This window comes from Berghia stephanieae, chromosome 4 (genome assembly GCF_034508935.2).
Source record: "Berghia stephanieae isolate SIO BIC M18660-M18661 chromosome 4, UCSD_Bste_1.3, whole genome shotgun sequence".
Classification (NCBI taxonomy): Eukaryota; Metazoa; Mollusca; class Gastropoda; order Nudibranchia; family Aeolidiidae; genus Berghia; species Berghia stephanieae.
In genome coordinates this window covers 94604481-94625750 of record NC_088363.1, presented here as the reverse complement: position 1 = coordinate 94625750, position 21270 = coordinate 94604481, and the positions used below count along the sequence as shown (strand labels likewise).

Below are 21270 nucleotides of genomic sequence, written 5' to 3'. Positions count from 1 at the left end.
GACAAACGTGATAAGAGACATAATGGGTGACATGGCTTGGGGAACTTTGGTTCTGGCGTTGTTTGTTGGATAGGGCATTTTACACACAGAGCTTCCTTCGACTCAGACATGAATCAATAACTGGCTACGGATTAGTAACTGGTTATTTTAAGGCAGCTTTTCCTAGAAAAAGAAGCTTAACAGGGTATTTCTTTTCTATCGAATGGAAATGAGGGTGCAAAGGATTTTTTATGAAGTGCAATGAGTATGGTTAACCCTTAGCGTAAATGTGTACAATGAATGGACCTTGCAGATTTAATATCTTCTTTGTTTAACAAGAACAAAAAAGCAACGTTACGTTTATGAGAATATATTTTTTAGATTTATCCCAAGAAGCGTTTTTAGATCATTCTTCTTCTTTAAGTACCAAGTCTGTGCCAGACATCGGTGATCAAGGTACGACATTCATCTCTCAGACTGTTCCTGGCAACGGTAGAGTCAGTGCTTCTATATGGAGCAGCGACATGGACTCTTACTAAAGCCCTTGAGAAGCAACTGGACGGCTGCTACACCCGTATGCTGCGGATGGCCTTCAATGTAAGCTGGAAAGAGCACATATCAAATGAAGAGCTCTACAGTGACCTCGAAGATTCAAAAGAGAAGACTGAGACTTGCGGTGCACTGCTGGAGACACAAGGAGGAGATTACAAGCAGTCTTGTGCTATGGGAACCACTACATAGAATCAGAAGCAGAGGCAGGCAAAATAAAACTTACATTGACTGTCTGCTAGATGACACAGGAATGGACAACACCCGGGAGCTGTGTACGCTTATGGAGGAAGGACAGAATGGCGAAGACTTGTGGCTCATGTTGGGCGCCCAACAGGCGGCCTAAGTAAGTAAGTAAGTATTCATCTCTCTGTTCAGATAACCTTCAAAAACTAATATTACTCTTCTCTTTCTTTGTCACCCAACTGTTCAAACTATTCAAATATGTTGTTCTTGGTCTACCTTTACTCTTTTTACCTTCCTGTGAGAGCAGAGTACAATGCGCTAACCACTCTGCCATCCTGCCTTCTAAGCTTATAGATCCGGAACGTATCCATGTTTCTGTAGCATTGAGCAGACAGATAACAGTTTAAAAATTCCCTTTATTCATCCCATAGGGGAAATTTTTTCTCTAGGGTCTATTCCAAGGGAAGACTGGAATAACCCAGGAGTCAGCCGCAGTACAGCGCCGGAAGTTGAGCTAGGGTGAGGTATAACCCAGGAATCAGCCGCAGTGCAGTGCCACAAATTGAGCTAGGGCGAGGCGACTTGCTCAAGGCCACACAGCGAAGCAGCGGGTGATCAAACCCGGTACCTTTCATACCGCCGAGCCATGCTGACCCTCTATTATCCTCTTGATTGGACGCTAGTCTGTCAAAGATTACTTTAATCAGCGAACTGGTACTCATTTTCACCTGGGTAAAGTGAGGTGATTCCAAGAAAAGCATTTTAGGATAAGATTGGAGATCACCATCGAGTCTATGGAATTGACCCTTGAGCAATCTTTGGGTCGTTAAAGGATGCACCCAATATTGTTTTCTCTTTCCATTTGTCTTTTTTTTCTTAGTAGTAAAGCAAAGAAATATGCAACCTCTATTTCATCCATATTGATAATGCATTTGCGCAAGCGATACTCGAGGTGTGTCCTGGGACAGTCCTGTCGTAGTGCGATACATGTTTTGAATTTCGTCCTGGGACAGTCCTGTCCTAGTGCGATACCTGTTTTGAATAGAAGTTTTCTTCAGTGGGACAGGACAAATTCGTCCCGGGACAGTCCTGTCGCAGTGCGATACATGTTTTGAATTTCGTCCTGGGACAGTCCTGTCCTAGTGCGATACCTGTTTTGAATAGAAGTTTTCTTCAGTGGGACAGGACAAATTCGTCCCAGGACAGTCCTGTCCTAGTGTGGTAGGGCCCTAATAGTCATGTTTTGTTATCGTTTAATGGACAATAGTTTGCGTTAGTTTGAAAGTATTTCAATTACAACAATGGGCCTATAATTTTATGATAATTTGGAATACCAGAACTGCAAATAGGTATACGTTGGTTATAGTTATATCCGAGACACCTATTTTCGCGTCGTTTCGTTCCGTGTCTTCGCATCTTAATCATTTCGATTGTATTTTTAAGATCACAGGTTTCAGTAAGGAGAATACTCGCTCTCTAGTATCATGGTAGATACGTTTTCATCGTTGTTCCTTTGATCAAAAACAATAATCGAATTTCTATGATAGATTTTTACAAGAGGGGTTCAATTTTCCGCTAACCTCAAAATATCCTCATCATTTCACCAAGAGAGCAGTAACAGTAATTCCATACAAGTTGAAGACCGGTCTCAATGCTGTTCCTATTCATTTTGGTGAATATGTTTATGTCTGCATTGAGAACCAGTTTTATAGAAAAATGAACTTGACGTCACTCTGCGCTCTTTATTATTGTTTTTAGACCACCAATTAATTGTAAGCTCTCACTCAAGTCCCTTGAAAAAACTATAAACGTCAACGGTTCCACATAGTTTTGTGTGTTGGTGCAATTTATCTGGTGGGTATAATAGGTGAGTCATTTACCTAAATGCATAGCATCAATAAACAATTCCTTACGGCAAATTAAGTAGGTAACGCATATCTAAGATTTCAAATCCAATCTTTTTCAAATGTATTTTGTGCTTTGTTTCATGTACAGGATAGGAGGAATGTTATTTTCACAACCCCAAAGCTTTTCAACCTTGAGTTTTAACAAACTATCACTGCAATCACATCATATCATTTATAAGACAGATAGCAATCGCATTTTTAGGTTTGTTTTAATATTGTTGTTAAGGAGAATATATAGCGTTGGTTGTAGACACAAATAATAATCGCAATTTCGAGCATTCTTGAACTGAAGTGGCAATTCGGACTCGAGTCTGAATAGTCTCCTGTGGCTATTCGGACTCAAAGTCCAATGTGCGTGCGCAGTGAAACACAGTGCGGCAGTGGGCAGAACTGATAAAGAAACTGAAGAAGACTTCAGAAGAAATTCTGTTTTGCTCATGTGAAAATGACTCATGAGTCTCATAACCTCGGCTCCAGACTGTAGAAGGAATGTAGCCTGTCTAACACTATTAGAGTATTTTAATTTTTTAAAAATTTATTTTGTTTGGACGTCGCGTTGTGTTGTGAACAAGCTCTTCCTTTAGACCACCGTTACTTTAACTGACATTGTTACTTTGGATCAATGATTTTGTCTTTCTTATCAAATTAAATAAAGTTACTATGGTTGTTGTTTTGATTGGCATCAATTCTATTTAATTATCAATATTTTTTTAAAAATATTTTAAGAAACAAAACTATACTGCCATGGAAGACTATTGAGTCCAAATAACCCGTTGCTTGCACATGCGCATGCATAAGACTGGAGTCCGAATAGCCACAGGAGACTATTTAGACTCGAGACCGAATAGCCGCAGCCTTCTTGAACATGACAATAAAAAAAAAGTTGTTGGAAAAAAATCATTCACGTTGCATCGGGATTGAAATTGTATAAATCAAATTTATTTGTTACTGGATAGGAAGTGCTAGGTTAGGGTTTGGACTCGGATTCGCAGCAAAATTTATGGCTGGTTGATTTGGACTAAGTCCTTGACCTTGACTTGGAGTATTCAGACCTGAGACTGGTGAATCGTGAGGTGACCTTGAGGTGAAAGGGTTGACTGGGTGAGACCTGATCATGCTATGTCCTGCTTGAGGCTGGATCTGGCTGTTGAAACCTTGAGGCTGGAATTGAATCGGTATATATGAAATGGTTGTAAAATTGTTGTTATTTTGAAATTTGTATTTAGGTTTTACAATCATTTCATATCATTTCAGCAACAGTAAAAGTAAGTTGATAGAATCACTTTTAAAAATTGGATGCAAGTATCTTGCACCATTGGGGGTCCCGATAGCTCAGTTGGTAGAGCACTCGCTTCACAATCAAAGGGAAAGAGATCGACCCCGGGTGCAGTCGAGATTATTTCCTGACCCCTGTCCACCCAGCAGTGATTGGGTAGCTGGGTCTGTTATATATGGCGGAAAGTACTCAGTGATAGATTAGCGTCCTCCGTGGTCCAAATGTCTCTAAAGGACTATGTTAAGCACAATAAATACTCATAAGACGAAGAGGAGTTACCAAGCAAATACTAAGATTGAAGAGATTAACATGGAATAGTGAAAGGCTGCGAATATTCAAATTACTATTTTAGCTTTCGAAATTGACGTCACTCAGCTCTTTGTTTTAGACAACATTTTGGTTATTAGTTCTCATTAAACTTTAATAATCAGAGTAAAAATTTCAAGGCTAAACACCCTTTTGTGTGTTGGTACGTTATATCCGATTGGTGGATGTTGTGAGTAATTGACTTAAACGCATGGCATCAACAGAATCACTACACGACTCGAGGATACATAATAGAAGTGCAAAAAAACAACAACACAAAACCCAACTCTTAGTTAATGGAGACTTAACGAAATCGTTCCATGGCAACTGGTTCTCGTCAATACTTCATATCACTTAGGTTTCCTTTGATATGACCACACCAGCACCGTGCATCCAAGATCCAGCATTCCATCTATTCACGGTCAATTAACCTTACCTTGCAATGGTCCATAACAGATGGTCAAGGGAGCTTACTCGCCCTGTTCTAGTCTGTGCTGATCTTATATCATGATTCAAAATGTTATCATTCAGATTTGAACGAATGAACAATAATTAACTTCCCATCAGTATATAGAATAAAGTTTAAGCTATTTCTGGGTACCTTTTTCATTTCTCTCAGTGAAATGACTAGGATGCTGTGATGTGTCAGATTCATAAGCAAATTTCTTGAGTGAATTTTGTATGTGAGTTACGTCATGGAGTTTTAAATAAATTCTCTACGATAACATGTAATTTAATTAATCTCTACAGAAAGTTGAAAGTTTCCTTTTTGATTTAACCATAAATTTGAAATGACCAATAATCACATTATTTCCCTAAAAAAATGTTTTTCTTCTTTCATAATCTAATCAATGCGTCTCTCTTAGTAACACGTTTTAGGATTATATTCATTAATTCACATTCTATTTTTTGGGTGTTTGTTTGTTTTTTGTTTACTTTGGTTTCCTTTGATATTGTGTTTTGTTTATTGTGTGTGCTATTTTTGTTTATTTATTTACTTATTTAATAAACAAAACACAATAACTCATTCAGAAAAAGACCATCATGAGAAACTGTGAAGCAATATGGACCAATTAACCAGATAAGGCTATCTGCACAAGGACCCTAAACGCATTTATTATTCGTCTTATTCGTCATTGTAGGAGAACAGAATCGAGAACCAGGATTGGAAGTTTGATGACGCAGCATTAGAACCTACAACAGTTTGTCAAGCAAGCGATGAAAGGATGGACCAAATCCTTTGATCTTACCCTGTTCCTGAATTGTCGTGTGACTGGCACCCTTTGTCCATTTCCATCCACAAACCTGAGATTGTTGGGGTTTCTGGAATCTCCAACTTGAATCACACGGACTTCAACCCTGGGATCCGAGGAGACCTGGTGTCAATTGTAAAAAAGATGAATTAAGGTATTTTGTTGACATTTAATGATTGATAGTGACGTCACAGAGATGTTTGTTTATCTATTCAGTTGTAATTAATTCATTCATTATTTTTTTCTTTGTTTTTAAAAAAAGATATTTATTCATTTGATTAATTTGGGAAAATAGACGTGTGCATCTGATTTAAGTCTGACACCTCAAATTGTCATAGTCTCGTTTTTTGTAATGGAAATACTCTTAAGCAAACAAAATTAATCTCAATTACAAAATTATGAAATCAACTGCATAACTTGCGTTCGGTAAACAGACCTGAAAAACACTAGGCTTTCGTAATAAAAAGCAACCTTGGGCTTTGTGGTCAAGCTGGGCTTGAAGCATTTATGTCCCCTTTTCGAGTCTCGTTTTGGGGTTGCAAAGTTAAGTCTTGGGGAAAAACTCATATCTCACAATTCCTTACCATACTCAGGTGTAGAATAAATGCCTGACTGGTTACTGTGTGGTCTCTATCGACACAAATGTAATAGGCGTTATTTAGTGTCTTGCCGTGATACAGTATACATGTTAAGTGTTGCTCGGTTAGGGTCACATTGTTGTTACTTTTCAATGAGTCTCAAACATGAGGCCCTCTTTGAAGTTTCAGATCAGAGACTTTTTCGCCAACATTTTTGCGATATTTGAAGTAAGATTTTTTTGGCCAAAATAAGAAGCTGCGTTTTGTAAGTGTAGAGCAGCACTACCCAGCTATAGCTAAATACTAGGAGAAATCATATCAGTGGAATGCAACTTAGTCTAAGCAACTTTTAAGCAAAGTAATGTTGTTGATTTTTTGTAATGGCTATTTTCAGACACTGACATTTTTTGCCTGCAAACATATCTTTTTTGTTGATGTTGTTTTGTTTATAAAACCCACTTAAACTCCACATTCGATAAAGCATTTTAACCTTGAAGGGACAAATCTAATCTCTCTTTGGATTTTTTAATCAACTCAAATGTATGGCTAATTTCTATGACTTTTGTTTGAGAGATTCTTCATAACTGATACCTTATTCTTAATGGGATTTTTTATATGCTAAATATGATATTGTGCTTTAAAACAATTTGATGTTTCTCAAGCAATGCTATGTTGAAAACTTTTAAGATATTAAATCAAACATGTACACCTAAAGCAAATGGCTGCCTCTATTCTCACCCCCCTGGCCGATTGGATTACTGAAAAAAAAGTCGCCGGCTTTTTGCGATTTTGATTTGATTGATTTTTTTTTTTTAATTGTGCAACTTGTGACAAGAAACTTAACAAATTACTGCATTACAACCTTTGGATTAAACATACAACAATTGTGGACTACTGGACTAGCATCCGGGGGGTGAGAATAGTCACTTCGAAAGCAAATACCAAGGGTTTTTTTCTTTCTTTTCTGGGTCAAATTGCCTTTCAAACAGACATAGAAAAACCAGGAAATGGCGAATCAATGACTCACCTTCTACCTCATAGCTCAGTGCAGCTGATTTATCTTCAATAAAAACACATTTTTATTATTATTAATATTATTATTATTATTATTATTATTATTATTATTATTTAATTTATTTATTTATTTATTCATTTATTATTTATTATAATTATAATTATAATTGTTATAATAATAATAATAATAATAATAATAATAATAATAATAATAATATATAATAATTAATAATAATAATAATAATATTATTATTATTATTATTATTATTATTATTATTATTATTAATATTATTATTATTATTATTATTATTATTATTATTGTTATTATTATTATTATTATTATTATTATATCAAATTGAATTGAAAAAGAAAAAGTAAACTTAAAACATGTGGAATTTCTAAAAAACAACAACCGCAATCTCACACAACCTAAACACATTTACATGAACGTTTGCAATCTCACACAACCTAAACACATTTACATGAACGTTTGCAATCTCACACAACCTAAACACATTTACATGAACGTTTGCAATCTCACACAACCTAAACACATTTACATGAACGTTTGCAATCTCACACAACCTAAACACATTTACATGAACGTTTGCAATCTCACACAACCTAAACACATTTACATGAACGTTTGCAATCTCACACAACCTAAACACATTTACATGAACGTTTGCAATCTCACACAACCTAAACACATTTACATGAACGTTTGCAATCTCACACAACCTAAACACATTTACATGAACGTTTGCAATCTCACACAACCTAAACACATTTACATGAACGTTTGCAATCTCACACAACCTAAACACATTTACATGAACGTTTGCAATCTCACACAACCTAAACACATTTACATGAACGTTTGCAATCTCACACAACCTAAACACATTTACATGAACGTTTGCAATCTCACACAACCTAAACACATTTACATGAACGTTTGCAATCTCACACAACCTAAACACATTTACATGAACGTTTGCAATCTCACACAACCTAAACACATTTACATGAACGTTTGCAATCTCACACAACCTAAACACATTTACATGAACGTTTGCAATCTCACACAACCTAAACACATTTACATGAACGTTTGCAATCTCACACAACCTAAACACATTTACATGAACGTTTGCAATCTCACACAACCTAAACACATTTACATGAACGTTTGCAATCTCACACAACCTAAACACATTTACATGAACGTTTGCAATCTCACACAACCTAAACACATTTACATGAACGTTTGCAATCTCACACAACCTAAACACATTTACATGAACGTTTGCAATCTCACACAACCTAAACACATTTACATGAACGTTTGCAATCTCACACAACCTAAACACATTTACATGAACGTTTGCAATCTCACACAACCTAAACACATTTACATGAACGTTTGCAATCTCACACAACCTAAACACATTTACATGAACGTTTGCAATCTCACACAACCTAAACACATTTACATGAACGTTTGCAATCTCACACAACCTAAACACATTTACATGAACGTTTGCAATCTCACACAACCTAAACACATTTACATGAACGTTTGCAATCTCACACAACCTAAACACATTTACATGAACGTTTCAAAGCTGAGCTTCTAATAATTGTACCTTCAATTTTCATTGATAATCCACCATTACGAAAATGATGTCAAAATCCAAAGCAAAGAAATATAGCAGCAGCAACAACAACAACATCATCAACAATAACAATAAAAACTGGCTCTCAACAGCACAGCATGTTGACAATGTGCAGGGATGCCAGATTAATTTAGCAAAAAAAAAATATTAATAAATGTCAAACAATGGGAGCGATCTTTACTAGTGTTTTTGTCCAACCAGGTCATCAATCACATGATTTGTTGCTGTCCAACGATTGGAGATTTCTTAACAAATGTAAACACGCAGATTTGCTTACAAAAGTTATAAACTTACACGTGTGTCAAGCTGAACATATTGACCAATCGTGATGTTAGATATTTCAAAAGATGTGAACACTTTTCACTAAGTGGGTCACTTGGAGCACATTTTGCAATGTGACCAATGACCTCGAGCACATGGAAAGTTAATATAGATCATGCCCATTAATAGAAAATGCCAAATGGTCTGGAAAAATGTCAAACCTTTCTAGGTACCACATTTTCTGCTAAAATGCACAGTGAGGTGGAGGATATTAGACTGGGTAATTTTCCTCTCTCACTCTCATGAGTTTCTGTCTTCTGTCTTGTGACAAAGAAATCAAATGTGTTTGTTTATACCCAATTATATCAGTATTTACAGGGGAAATGGGAAATGGGGAATTCCAATTGTGCAGGGTTTTCTTATGAGTTTTGATTGTCAGAAGTTAGAAGAAGATCTAAAACGATCACAAGAACTTGAATTCATTGCAAAGTAAAGCTTTCTACAATATAATGGTTAAGAAATTGTATAATAATCTTACTTTAAAGGGAGGAATAAAGGTATTTTTTACATGGCTACAGATTTATTAAATTCATTATCTTTTTATCACACAATAACACTAACTCGCAAGCTCATACTGTTACGTGGCGCTATGAAAATGACTCAACTAATACTCCAAAGCCAAGAATAAATGCTATATCATGTAACTAAATCCAAGAAAACGGCCTTCACAACACACTTTTTAAAAAAAGATTTTCATAGCAGTTGCATTATAAAGTTCAAATCATTTTAGTTGAACCTCCACCCCCACCACACTTCTACCTGTGAAGGTTTGAAGGGTCAAGTAAAACCTACCGTGTTTGATCGAAGATAATGTGGAATGCCAGGTGCTTGAAATCGCTGAAGCTGTAGAGGACAGTCTACAAGATTGGCCGGTCTGAATTGATAAATTATAAAAGAAAATAGGTTTAATAATTTTCCACATGTTGGCCTTATCTTAATCAATGGATATTTTAAGTAAAACATTTTTTGGCCAAGATGATATCTTGTATGTAACATTTCTAGTTGCATGTGTTTTTGATTGATTCCTTCACAAATATATGACAAAACATAGTCAGCAATATGCCTTATAAACGCTATAATCATGATATCAACTTGTCTACATTTTGGCATAAAACGTCGCAACAACTTAAGAAGGCTTTTATCACAAATAAAGCGGAAGTATCATTTAAACAAGCGGACGATAATTGCATTGACCAAAATCAAACGGCTGAAGAGATCCATTGCAAATAGAAAAGTATCCACTCGTCTCAATTTAGTATGTATTGTTTCAGTCAGCAACATATTGATTAATTTACAAAATTTGGCTCCCGTTAAATGCTCTCTGGAGATTATTATGAATTTATAGTATAACCAAGGACAACTATACTAACGTGATGTAAATAAAAAGCTATAAATTACAAAATTGGATGCAAACAACATAAGTTGTTACTATATAACAGTTAATGTGTGTTGCTTTTATTCGAAAAATAGTATGATGTGAACTCATAACCACTACCGTGTCACAAGATTATTTTGAAAAACGATGAATTCATCTCTTATTTTGTGTTGCGAAAATGTTTACATTTTTAGCAGTGTAAAATCTCTAATTTTATGACAGTGGTTTTATAGTATTTTTTTATACGTCGTAAAGAAGACCCCTTTTTGTGATATATGGCATCACAATACGGGCCACAATCTTTATTCAGTTAAGAGAAATTGATTCGGAGGTTGACACAAAGTTTTACAACTTTTAATAGAGAAAAACTAGAAAAACATGCGCCGTTCTCATTCATAAAAAATCTGATTAGTTCATTCCTTACAGTCAATGAGTAGCATCAGAATCAGATCCATAGTTCCCTTCCATGTAGTCAAGAGTTAATTAATAGAGTTACATCTCAGATCATTGAGACAAAACTATATATTCAGGCTGCTAGTTCATTTCTTTCAGTCAATGGAGTAGCATCAGATCCATAATTCCCTCCCATAGTCACAGAGATAATTTTTAATTAGAGTGAGTGAGTTGAGTGAGTGTAACTGTAACATCTCAGATCAATGAGGAAAAACTATATATTCAGAGTACTAGTCCCATACGATTGACAATCATATCAGCAACACCAGATCCATGTAATGGGCATAACTATATATTCAGAGTCCAAGTTCCATCATAATGGTAATATCAGACCCACTAACTAGGCACTTGCAAGAAGTAGCCCTCGCGAGTTGAAAAGAGGGGAGGGTTTCTGTTTCCATTTTTGAGGGGAAAAAATTTAGGAATGTTTAAAAAATATGAATTCTTCTTTCTCAGTGAAATGAAATGGCAAGTACTATATATCATTGGTAAGGGCATAAAATTCTACATTCAAATATGCTAATATTATTATCTTCCTATATCGTTATTTTGAGAAATCTTTGTGAACAGAGATTATATGTGTTTAAACGTTTATAATTGTTAAACCAGAGATGGTCCTTCTTAATAAAAAAAAAACGTCCTTCTGAGATATATATTTAAGTAGCTTCTCTAAAAATTTCAGAGCAAAATATAGTTGCACTCAAAAGTTATAGCTCCCCAAAAAAACAGAACTTGTCCTCGATTGTTTGCAGAAGTTGCCACTTTCTTATCTTGATTCACTTCCTGTCGTCTGCTGCGCCTTTTTTTTAACTGATAATTCGTCAATCCACATCAAAACTTTACAACTGTATTTCTTACAATATATGTAATCAATGTAAGTTATTTTTGTTTTAAATTATTCAATTAATTGGCGTTTTCATGTCCATGCATTCATTTTATAAGTTACGATTCTCTTTCTTTTTTTTTCCGATCGATTTTCACTGTTTTGATTTTGACGTTTTTCATTCTTTGACGGACGACTGTTCAATTTAGGGGAACGGGGGAGCGGAAGTTTTTAAAATCACATATTTTCAATATTTTTAAACACTAATACACCACCTCAAACATTTATCAGTCCATATCTTTGCTTTTATGAGGTCTATTTTCATTTTGAAAAGTTCAAAGTAAACAAATAAATGACGCCGATTCAGTGGTGTATTTGGTCTATCTTCATGTGAATAAATATTTTATTGTTGACTTTTCCAAAATTCCAATAGGTCATTCATTTGCATGTCGTGATCTATTTTTCCTTGATTTCAGCTGTTTCAGCTCTAAACTATACCTTTCTCTCTCAATAAATAATTATTTTTCTATTTGTAATGTATTACAGAGATGTTGAATTACCACATGTAAAAATTTCATAGTTGCATCTGAAGCCGTTTCTGAATTATACTTGATTATCCATTGGGTTGCTGATTTGGTCACTCGACTTCTCGAGAGATTTTTCACCACATAAAAGGTCATAACTTTTTAACTTGTTGAGATAGAGCGATAATTTTTTCACTCTATAAATGTTTCACTCCCCTTTATTTTTCTAAGCTAAATTAATACCGATTATTTTGAAAAAATTCTTCTAAAAAGTGCAGTTCAAGTTGTGAAGTTGACGTGACGAGAAAAGGACCCTCTAGACTTATACAATAAAGTCGATATTTATCAGTTAACTATATAGAAAAGGAGATATAAATATAAAGCCACAGACCATAATAAAATAAGAAACAGTAATCCGAATCAGGATGTCGGAGTCAATCTGTGCGACTCGACAGAGCAAGCACGACGATGGGTCCAACTATCTAGACTATAGACTATCGTCTGCAGGAACTCTACAGCCAGATGCTAATTCTAAACATTTCTTAAATAATTATTATTATGCAATTATCATTGGTACTTACCACTTTTCAAAGATTCTGGTTCGATAAATTAGCCATAGTTATTAAAAGGAATTGAAACCAGATTCTTTTTTTTTTTAGACCCAGTGCCAGTGTTGAAAGCAGATTCGTACTTTCGATTTTTAAAAATTACAACAAACCCAATCACTCAGTTTGTAAGAGGGCGTCATAAAAATAGTTCATACTTTACTGTAAAATTGTTGATAGTTCACTACTTTTTGTATATTTTCATATCATTCAAGACATAAGAAATATTATTTAAAACGTATGGTCGCCAATTAACCAATTTATTATAAAGTACCAAAATTATAAGAACAGAATCAATTATTGCGCATTCAAGGAAATTGTACCATGGCAGAAAAGTAGCTAGTAGCTAGGGGAATTAGGGTAAAATTGTGCAAATTAGTGATGAAAGCACCAAATTTGGTACAAAGTAACTTGAGACCACTATTAATCGATGTTGATATAGAACCACATTGAGAAATTCCTCTAACAGTGTAAAATAGGGGGATGAAAATCCGCCTATATGAGCTATATTAAAACAAAGGGGCGTAATCCATGAAATATTTGTTGACAATTCGGCGCTTTAAAAATATATTATTTTTAGCCCGTGTAAGCGGTTGGTTATTTTGGCTTAGATAATTATCATTGTTAAAAATGTGCCTATAAGTGATATAGGACCGTATGGGCCGGTAGTATAGCTTTATTATGAGGACTGGAAGGGGGTGGTGGGAGAGGAGGAGATGGTGCTTGTATTAGTTTTACTTGTGTTGTGTTGGTCGTCATCGTGGTGAAGATGATGGTGGAAGTGATGTTGGTGATAATGATGATGATGATGAGGTGATTGTGGTGATAATAGTAGTGATTATGGTGATGATGTTGATGAGGTGGTGGTGGTGGTGATCTTGGTAGGGATGATGATGATGATGATGATGATGATGATGATGATGATCAGGATGATGTTGATGATGATGTTGTGGTGGTGGTGATGGTAGTGGTAGTGATGATGATGATGATGATGATGATGAGGTGATTATGGAGATAGTAGTATTGATAATGGTGGCGGGGATGATGATGATGATGATGATGACGACGATGATGATGATGATGACGATGATGATGATGATGATGATGATGATGATGATGATGATGATGATGATGAGTATGGTGGTGATGAGGTGGTGGTGGTGATAGTGGTAGTGATTTTGGTGATGTTGGTAACTATTAATTTCGAAAACGAAAGACTTTCTTGGTGACGTATATTCACATTTTTAGATGATTAGAATCCAACAAACATCATATTTATTAGACAAATGACTGTGGAACACATTTTTCTTGGGAGTCTTGAGAGAATTCAACAGTCAACAGCAGCCTTTTCTAATTTATCCTGATCTCTTTGAATTAGTATAACGGCGCAAGATAAGCCAACGCCTCGTTGTCAGCTTTTTCCATGGCAGTATGTTAAAGAAAACCATATGTTGTCTTATTGAAGGCTAAAAATGTTTCCTTTCCTGAGGTTAGCTGTCGAGGCCTGGTAGGACCGGCTGGAGTCTGTCTCTGAACCTGATTGGGTGAACATACGACTGGGTGGAACCTCATTCACAGCATTCTTTGCTATACATCTTGATTAATTCTGGCAATTTATGGACTCTCTCTCTCTCTCTCTCTCTCTCTCTCTCTCTCTCTCTCTCTCTCTCTCTCTCTCTCTCTCTCTCTCTCTCTCTCTCTCTCTCTCTCTCTCTCTCTGCTCTGTTCTATACTTGAATGTTTTATATATAGCATGGCTCCAAAAAGGAGCGCTTTTGTGAAACACAACGAATAACAACTTGCAACAACCTAACAGAAAACATGAATAAAACAACTCCAAACAGATGCTATTTTATTAGACTTTAGTAAATCATTTGATAAAGTCAATTACCATACTTTGGCTATTAAACTGTGGAGATATGGAATCATGAGTAACACACACGACTGGATAATGGATTTTCTCACTAATCGTAAACAACTGAAAGAGCAATGTATGACTCAGCTCCAGTACTACAGGTGTGTCCCTGGGTACCGTACTGGGTCCCCTCTTGTGCCTTAAAGATTGTCGCTAGGAACTCAACTGAGACTATTTCCGGATGACAGCCTTTTGTACAGACCAATAAGGCATAAGAAAGATTCTGAAATTCTCCATCGGGACCTTGGTTCCAGAAAATTACCAACAAATAAAAGATAATACACAACACAACACACTAGCAAGGTATCTCGGAGTAACGATAAACAATCGCCTGACCTGGAAAGACCACATTGCAAACATACACAGGAAGGCAAACTCCACTCTGGGATTCTTGAGAAGAAACCTCTTCGGCTACAAGGTAACCATAAAAGGGATATGCTATAAAGTTTATGTTAGACCAACACTCGAGTAAAGCGGTAAGGTATAAGATCCCGATCACACATCCGAAATTTGGTAAATAGAATCAATTTTTAAAAAAGCTATAAAATTCGTTCAACAAAATCCTCAAACAAATCAAAGCCATATATAACACCCCATTTGGAACCATTGAAGGAAAGGAGAGAGAAGAATAAACTAAATGTATTTTACAAAGGTCAGAAAAACCAGGTCAGGTGTCATTACATGGCCTCCAACAGAACAAGAGGAAACCTGGCAAATTTATGTTGCCACAATCTAGAGTGGACTACCATCTTCACTCGTTTCTGCCCTCAACTACACGACTTAGTAACAATTTGGATAACTCCCAGTAAAACAATTGGGTAAGCTGCTGCTGAGCCTTCCACTAGGAAGTTTCAGCTTGAAGAGGAAGAGGAAGAAGAAGAAACAATTTCAGCAACAGCAAAAATAGAACTTTGTTTGTTTTGGTAATATTCAGCATTTTTTGATGTTCATAAAACGGACATGACAAATCTTCTGATAATGAACTCCTTGCGCAATCAAATCGCTATTTGAGAACATGGAGAGAATCTTGACATCGTTTATAATTTCAGCAGCACGCGGATATTTTCGTTCAAGTCTTTTGTCATTATTGAATGGAGGGAAGCTTCATCTTATTGTTGCAAAGCATACAATGTGTCCTATTTCTTGTGATAACGGCATCTGAGGGAAAACGCATATTCTGCCTCCTTGGACAATGGGATGATGAGAGATTGTCTAGATCGGGACAATTTGACAAGTTTTCTTGTGATTTCTCATTTTTCACAGCGAGCCTTCTGATTTTTTGTGGCCGTATATCAAGAGCGACAGAATTTGTGCCATTTGGTATCGTTTTGCTTCAGGACCTCCAGTGTATCCTCAGATCGGTCTTCAACAGACAAATCTAGCTTGCCACTATCATTTGCTAATCCGTTAAAAGTCTTAACACCATAGCTGGTAGAACGCGACGCTACAAAAGTCACGTACCATTGGCCACAATATTTACGCTTTGACAGAGCTGGGCATTCTAATTTTTTTTTTTTACCTCTCGACAAATTAATCATTTTGACCAATCCACCTCAATACTGCACTTTGCCATTATATTATTTTTAGTAGTTAGTACAAGATTTAGTACATTGTCAACGCCATGATTTAATGGGTTAAGTGACTTGATCACGAGATTGTTGGTGATGGGGTTGAGGCGGTTCATGACGGTCATGTTAAAGAAGATGATGATACGGACATTTTCAACCTGATATTTGATTTGAACCATATTATTACGCAAACCACAATAATAACATAACTGTGTTGAATTAGTGTGACACATAAACATTGATGCTTAAGCGATATCTAGGTGTTCGGTATGCTGCTAATGCTGATGACGATGATGATGATGATGATGATGATGATGATGATTATTATTATTATTATTATTATTATTATTATTATTATTATTATTATTATTATTATTATTATTATTATTATTATTATTATTATTATTATTATTATAGAGCAGTATAATTAGGTGCCCCAAACGTAAACAATAACAAGTTGCTAGTGATTTCCGTTAGGGACCGGAATAATTTACGCACAATATAGGTCTCCCAATTTTGTAGTTTGAGTTGTAGGCAATACACTTTCAGTATTGAAAATATGTTTACATAAAATCTAACAGTTGCAGAAATAATAATATAAGGCTAAATTATTATGAAAATCAGGCTCCGAATAATTCTCGTTTTGTTCACACCAGCGCAATAATTTGCTCTGGTCTAAAAATAGATAGACTGTAACTTTTGATAAATTTTAGAAAATTTTACCTTTTGTTCCATAAAATATCCATATCTAGACATTATTTGATGCATGATCGAGTATTTATGAATATGTGTTTCTTTTGCCACCTAACAGCCAAATTTTAAAGGTTATTTTTTTCTATAATTTACATTGGAACTTGAGCTGTCAAGACAGGAACATGTGGTTTGCCATGTGCTTCTAGACCTTTGTTTACGTTTGGGGCACCTAAGTATACTGCTCTATATGAGGTGGGTAAAAGGCGACAGAGTTCAAGAAGACACCGTTTCGTGACCTCGCCGACCCGAAAGCAGTCGACACAACTAGCAACCGCAGAATGCGATGCATTGTTTATAGATATCTTCATATGAGCGGGAGTCTATTATTTTCAAATAATTCTAATTTAATAAGACATTAAGAAAATAAAGATTATACTCTTTGAAAGCTATCGGACTATACAAAAGATATGAGAGGGGGAAAAAAAATAAAAAATTTTCGTATTCGTATTCGACCATCAAAACTTTGATTTCTTCGATTTCACAATCTCATGTTCCGCATTCCAATGCCGGTAAAATTTGAAATAACCAAATTGGTATACTTTTGGATTAAAAACAAATACTTTTTAAAATTATGTTACTCTCTTGGTAAATGAATGAATTTGATAAGTTGTATGTTATGAATAAATGATAAGTTATACTTCCAATTTCGATTTAAGCAACAGTGTACACGTGTACTCGGTACCGATGACGTAGTCTGTGACCTTTTGACACCAAAGCAAAAATGTCGTTGTGAAGGCGGCAAGTTTCATCACCACCGTGAATTTTTACACGATTTAAATTGCTGATATCTTAGCTCTTGGAGTGATGAGAAAGTGGTTCTATATCACAATTTAAACCTTAGAGCACGAACTTTTTTTCATAAAAAATTCATGCTTTCATCACTAATTTGCACAATTCGGGGGTTTTGTGTCCCTAATTCCCCTAGCTATAGTAGTTTTCCTTGAAATCGTCATCCAACCCACATGTCAATCCTGTCCTTGAGTATAACTTAAATGTACCTCTGATTATTCTGACTTCAACGTTAATTATCTTTCTCTGAATCATTCCGACTTAACATCAGTTTGACATGGTGAGTCACAAATGTAAAAAAAAAGCTTCTCTGAAATTATACCATTCAAAGAATTGAAGTCTCTGGTTTAAGCCATTTTCAGCATTTAAAAAAAAACCCCAAAAAACCACCACCAACAACAAAAAACAACAAAAACAACAAACAAACCCTGTATACAAAGAAAGAAAACAAAATGCAGACAGTCTCTTACCACTCGCCTATTGAAATGCCCCTAAATCATATAGTAGCAGAGAACGTAAAATGTGACCCACCGTCTCAAAACGGTATTATGTCGGAAAGAGCCAGATGCTTAAAAGCCGAATTTAATGTTAAACTGGTCAAAAATATAATTGTTGGCATTAGCACCATAACATATGGTATCCATTCACCTCAATAAAACATACAAACTCAACACAAAACTGATATTTATGGCTATAAATTCAATTTTCAACATCTTAACCATCCCGACTTAATACCGTTTTGAGGCGAAGGGTCATAAATGTACATTCACTGATAGTAGTAATAGCACTAACCTGCATCTAGCCTCGGTGAAATCAAATGCCTGCCCTGCAGCACACCTGAGAGAATATCGCCTAGATTGGTAACATCTGAAGAATGCGGCACAGGAATCTGAGGCCGGGTTGGGAATGTCCTGAAACTGTGGACCACAGAATTGACCGGCCGTCGTGTGGGATAGGGCAAGGATTGCTGAAGTTGAATAAAAATAATGTTGATATTGAAATTGTTGCTGTTTTAAGAGTGTGAGAGAATTTTAGCCACCGTAAAGTGCCTTTTCCAAGGACTCGATTGTGCGCCATACAGGCCCCTGCTGGTCCGAATGTAAGTGTCACACCACAAGACCACAACGCTGCACCACCACCTCTATCCAGTTGCTAAGAGCGTAAGAGAATGTTAGCGCTTCTCAACGGTTTGTTCAAAAAGAAAATGAGTCCTTCAGACTATCAACATAGCCAACGTAGCAGGATTTTTATGATGGTGTTTGTAGCATTAACTTGATTACCTGCTACCCTTGGATAGGACAGTCTATGACGATGTAATCAGAACTATTTTATTTGTCTAAGATTTGATCGATGTCATATTATAACCGGCGGAGTCACAAATAAAAATTGGACATGGGACTAGTCAGATGTATTTTTTTAAAAGAACGTGCGTTCTCATAGAGAGAAAAAATATGCTCTAAGTGTTTTACGAAGCCAACAGCAACACTCAACATGTTGGACGAAACGCTAGGTGCTATTACATTTGTTTTTGGAAGAGACAACGCTGTTCCCAGCCAGGTACACACACACATACACACACACACACACACACACACACACACACACACACACACAACCTTTTAGATTATTTTTTTTCTTGCGTCAGTGTCTGCTCTCCATTTTTATCATTTTTCACAATTTCCTTACCTGATGCGAATATAATTAATATTTCCATTATGACGTCGAATAAATTGACACCTGTTACTAACAAGTAAAATCAACACGAGCACAGGAAAACATAGACAGTGTTTATAAAACCTTCTTATATATATACATATATGTATATATATATATATATATATCTCATACCCACCTACACTTTTTAATGAAGAGAATGTATTAATTGTGTGGGATAAAGCAAACTGAACACAATTATAAAGCAACTAATATTAAGAAGATCATTTCAATTGGCCACGAAACTCTCAAATCACATAACTCATGGATAACAATATCCATACCATTCAGATACCAGTCGCCGATGTATTGATGCCCCCTGTCATTTGTATTCAGTCACTGATCATGGGACTTAATCCGGTAATATGTGCTATTCACTAAATAGAACGGACATTCTAATCACTAAAACACTGTGTCCACAATACAGGTAATCCTATTCAACCAACTTGACTAGACGACAGATAGATAATGCTGGAGCCCGTCCATGGTGACATGAACGTTCGTGCACATTTGAATAACTTGTCAATCCCATTCAATTGGGACCGATTGATAGAAAACCCTGTTGATTAACATTTTGAAATAAATTTGACTTTAGAAAAATGAGTGAAAGTAACAATAACTGTCTTCAGAGAGAAGAGTGGACTTTTTCCCCCTAAACTTCAACATATTATTTTGGTTTCCTCACTTTGACCTGTTTGACTTTAACCTCCATTTTTTTTTCACCTCCTTACTTCTGGCATAATACCGAAAGGCGCTGTGGGTAACATATTTCAAATGACATGAATGTAAGTCCGTTTCGATTAGAGCAAAGAGTTTACATGATGAGACTCAAACCAATTGCCTTCCTCACTGGACTATGCAGCGGGCTAGCACCAAAATCGTTGGCGTGACTCCCGTCCTTAATCCTATAATCTTTAGAACAGTTGTACTTATTCCAAGGTTAAACATTATTACCTGTACAAATATACAACGCCTATTTTCCCCCACATAACAAACCACATACGTGTCGTACTTGGGAAAAACTCGTATTTTAAAATTTGGCCAGAAAACTCTTTCTGCAAATATCGATCGATTTATATGACCTTCATCTTGGCAAAAACTCTCAAACCTGGAACTTTCGAAGTCCCAGATTTGAGAGTTTTTGCCAAGATGAGGGTCATATAAATCGATCTAAATTTGAAGGAAGAGTTTTCTGGCCAAATTTTTTTAATACGAGTTTTTCCAAAGTACGGTAGTTCAGTAATTAAAACTTGACATTTCAACCTAATACCACGACGACATAGCAACAGTTCAATGACATAACGCCTTTTTTGTTTTGTCCAGGAAACGGTAACTCCATTAACCCACAGATTTATTAAGATGGCCCCCATTCTGATAAAGAGTCTCATACCTGACGCTTCCTAAATTTTCATCTTGTAGCACAGTGCGTGGTAATTAAATTACAAATTGATTAATGCTATTCCAATATGATAGATTTTATGTTTAAATTATCGATTTATTGTTGTGTTTTATTTGCATTGTAAAGCGCCTCTGAGCACATTGTGGATCTAGGCGCTATATAAATTCACTCATTATTATTATTATTATTGTTATTATTATTATTATTATTATTATTATTATTATTATTATTATTATTATTATTATTATTATTATTATTATTATTATTATTGGAATTCTTGTATTGACAAGCCGAAGAGGGGGGGG

General features: G+C 35.6%; 1 protein-coding gene across 1 annotated transcript; it reads right to left on the bottom strand.

Annotated features, from left to right (window-relative positions):
- Positions 1–3538: 3538 nt before the first annotated feature.
- LOC144971601 (uncharacterized) lies at positions 3539–19640 on the bottom strand. Its single transcript, XM_078912673.1, has 5 exons — positions 19540–19640; positions 18646–18820; positions 9841–9922; positions 5454–5579; positions 3539–3782 (listed from the first exon to the last, which is right to left on the bottom strand). Exons 1-5 carry the CDS (start codon positions 19565–19567, stop codon positions 3567–3569), a joined length of 627 nt encoding a protein of 208 aa, XP_078768799.1. The 5' UTR covers positions 19568–19640; the 3' UTR covers positions 3539–3566.
- Positions 19641–21270: the final 1630 nt, after the last annotated feature.

Bases quoted from the DNA above. Each gene is read 5' to 3' on its own strand.
- LOC144971601 (XM_078912673.1), bottom strand. From the start codon at position 19,567: ATGGAAATATTAATTATATTCGCATCAG. The intron at 18,821-19,539 runs GTAAGGAAATTG...ATTCAACTTCAG, and splicing joins ATTAATTATATTCGCATCAG to CAATCCTTGCCCTATCCCAC. The intron at 5,580-9,840 runs GTAGGTTTTACT...AATTGACACCAG, and splicing joins ATTATCTTCGATCAAACACG to GTCTCCTCGGATCCCAGGGT.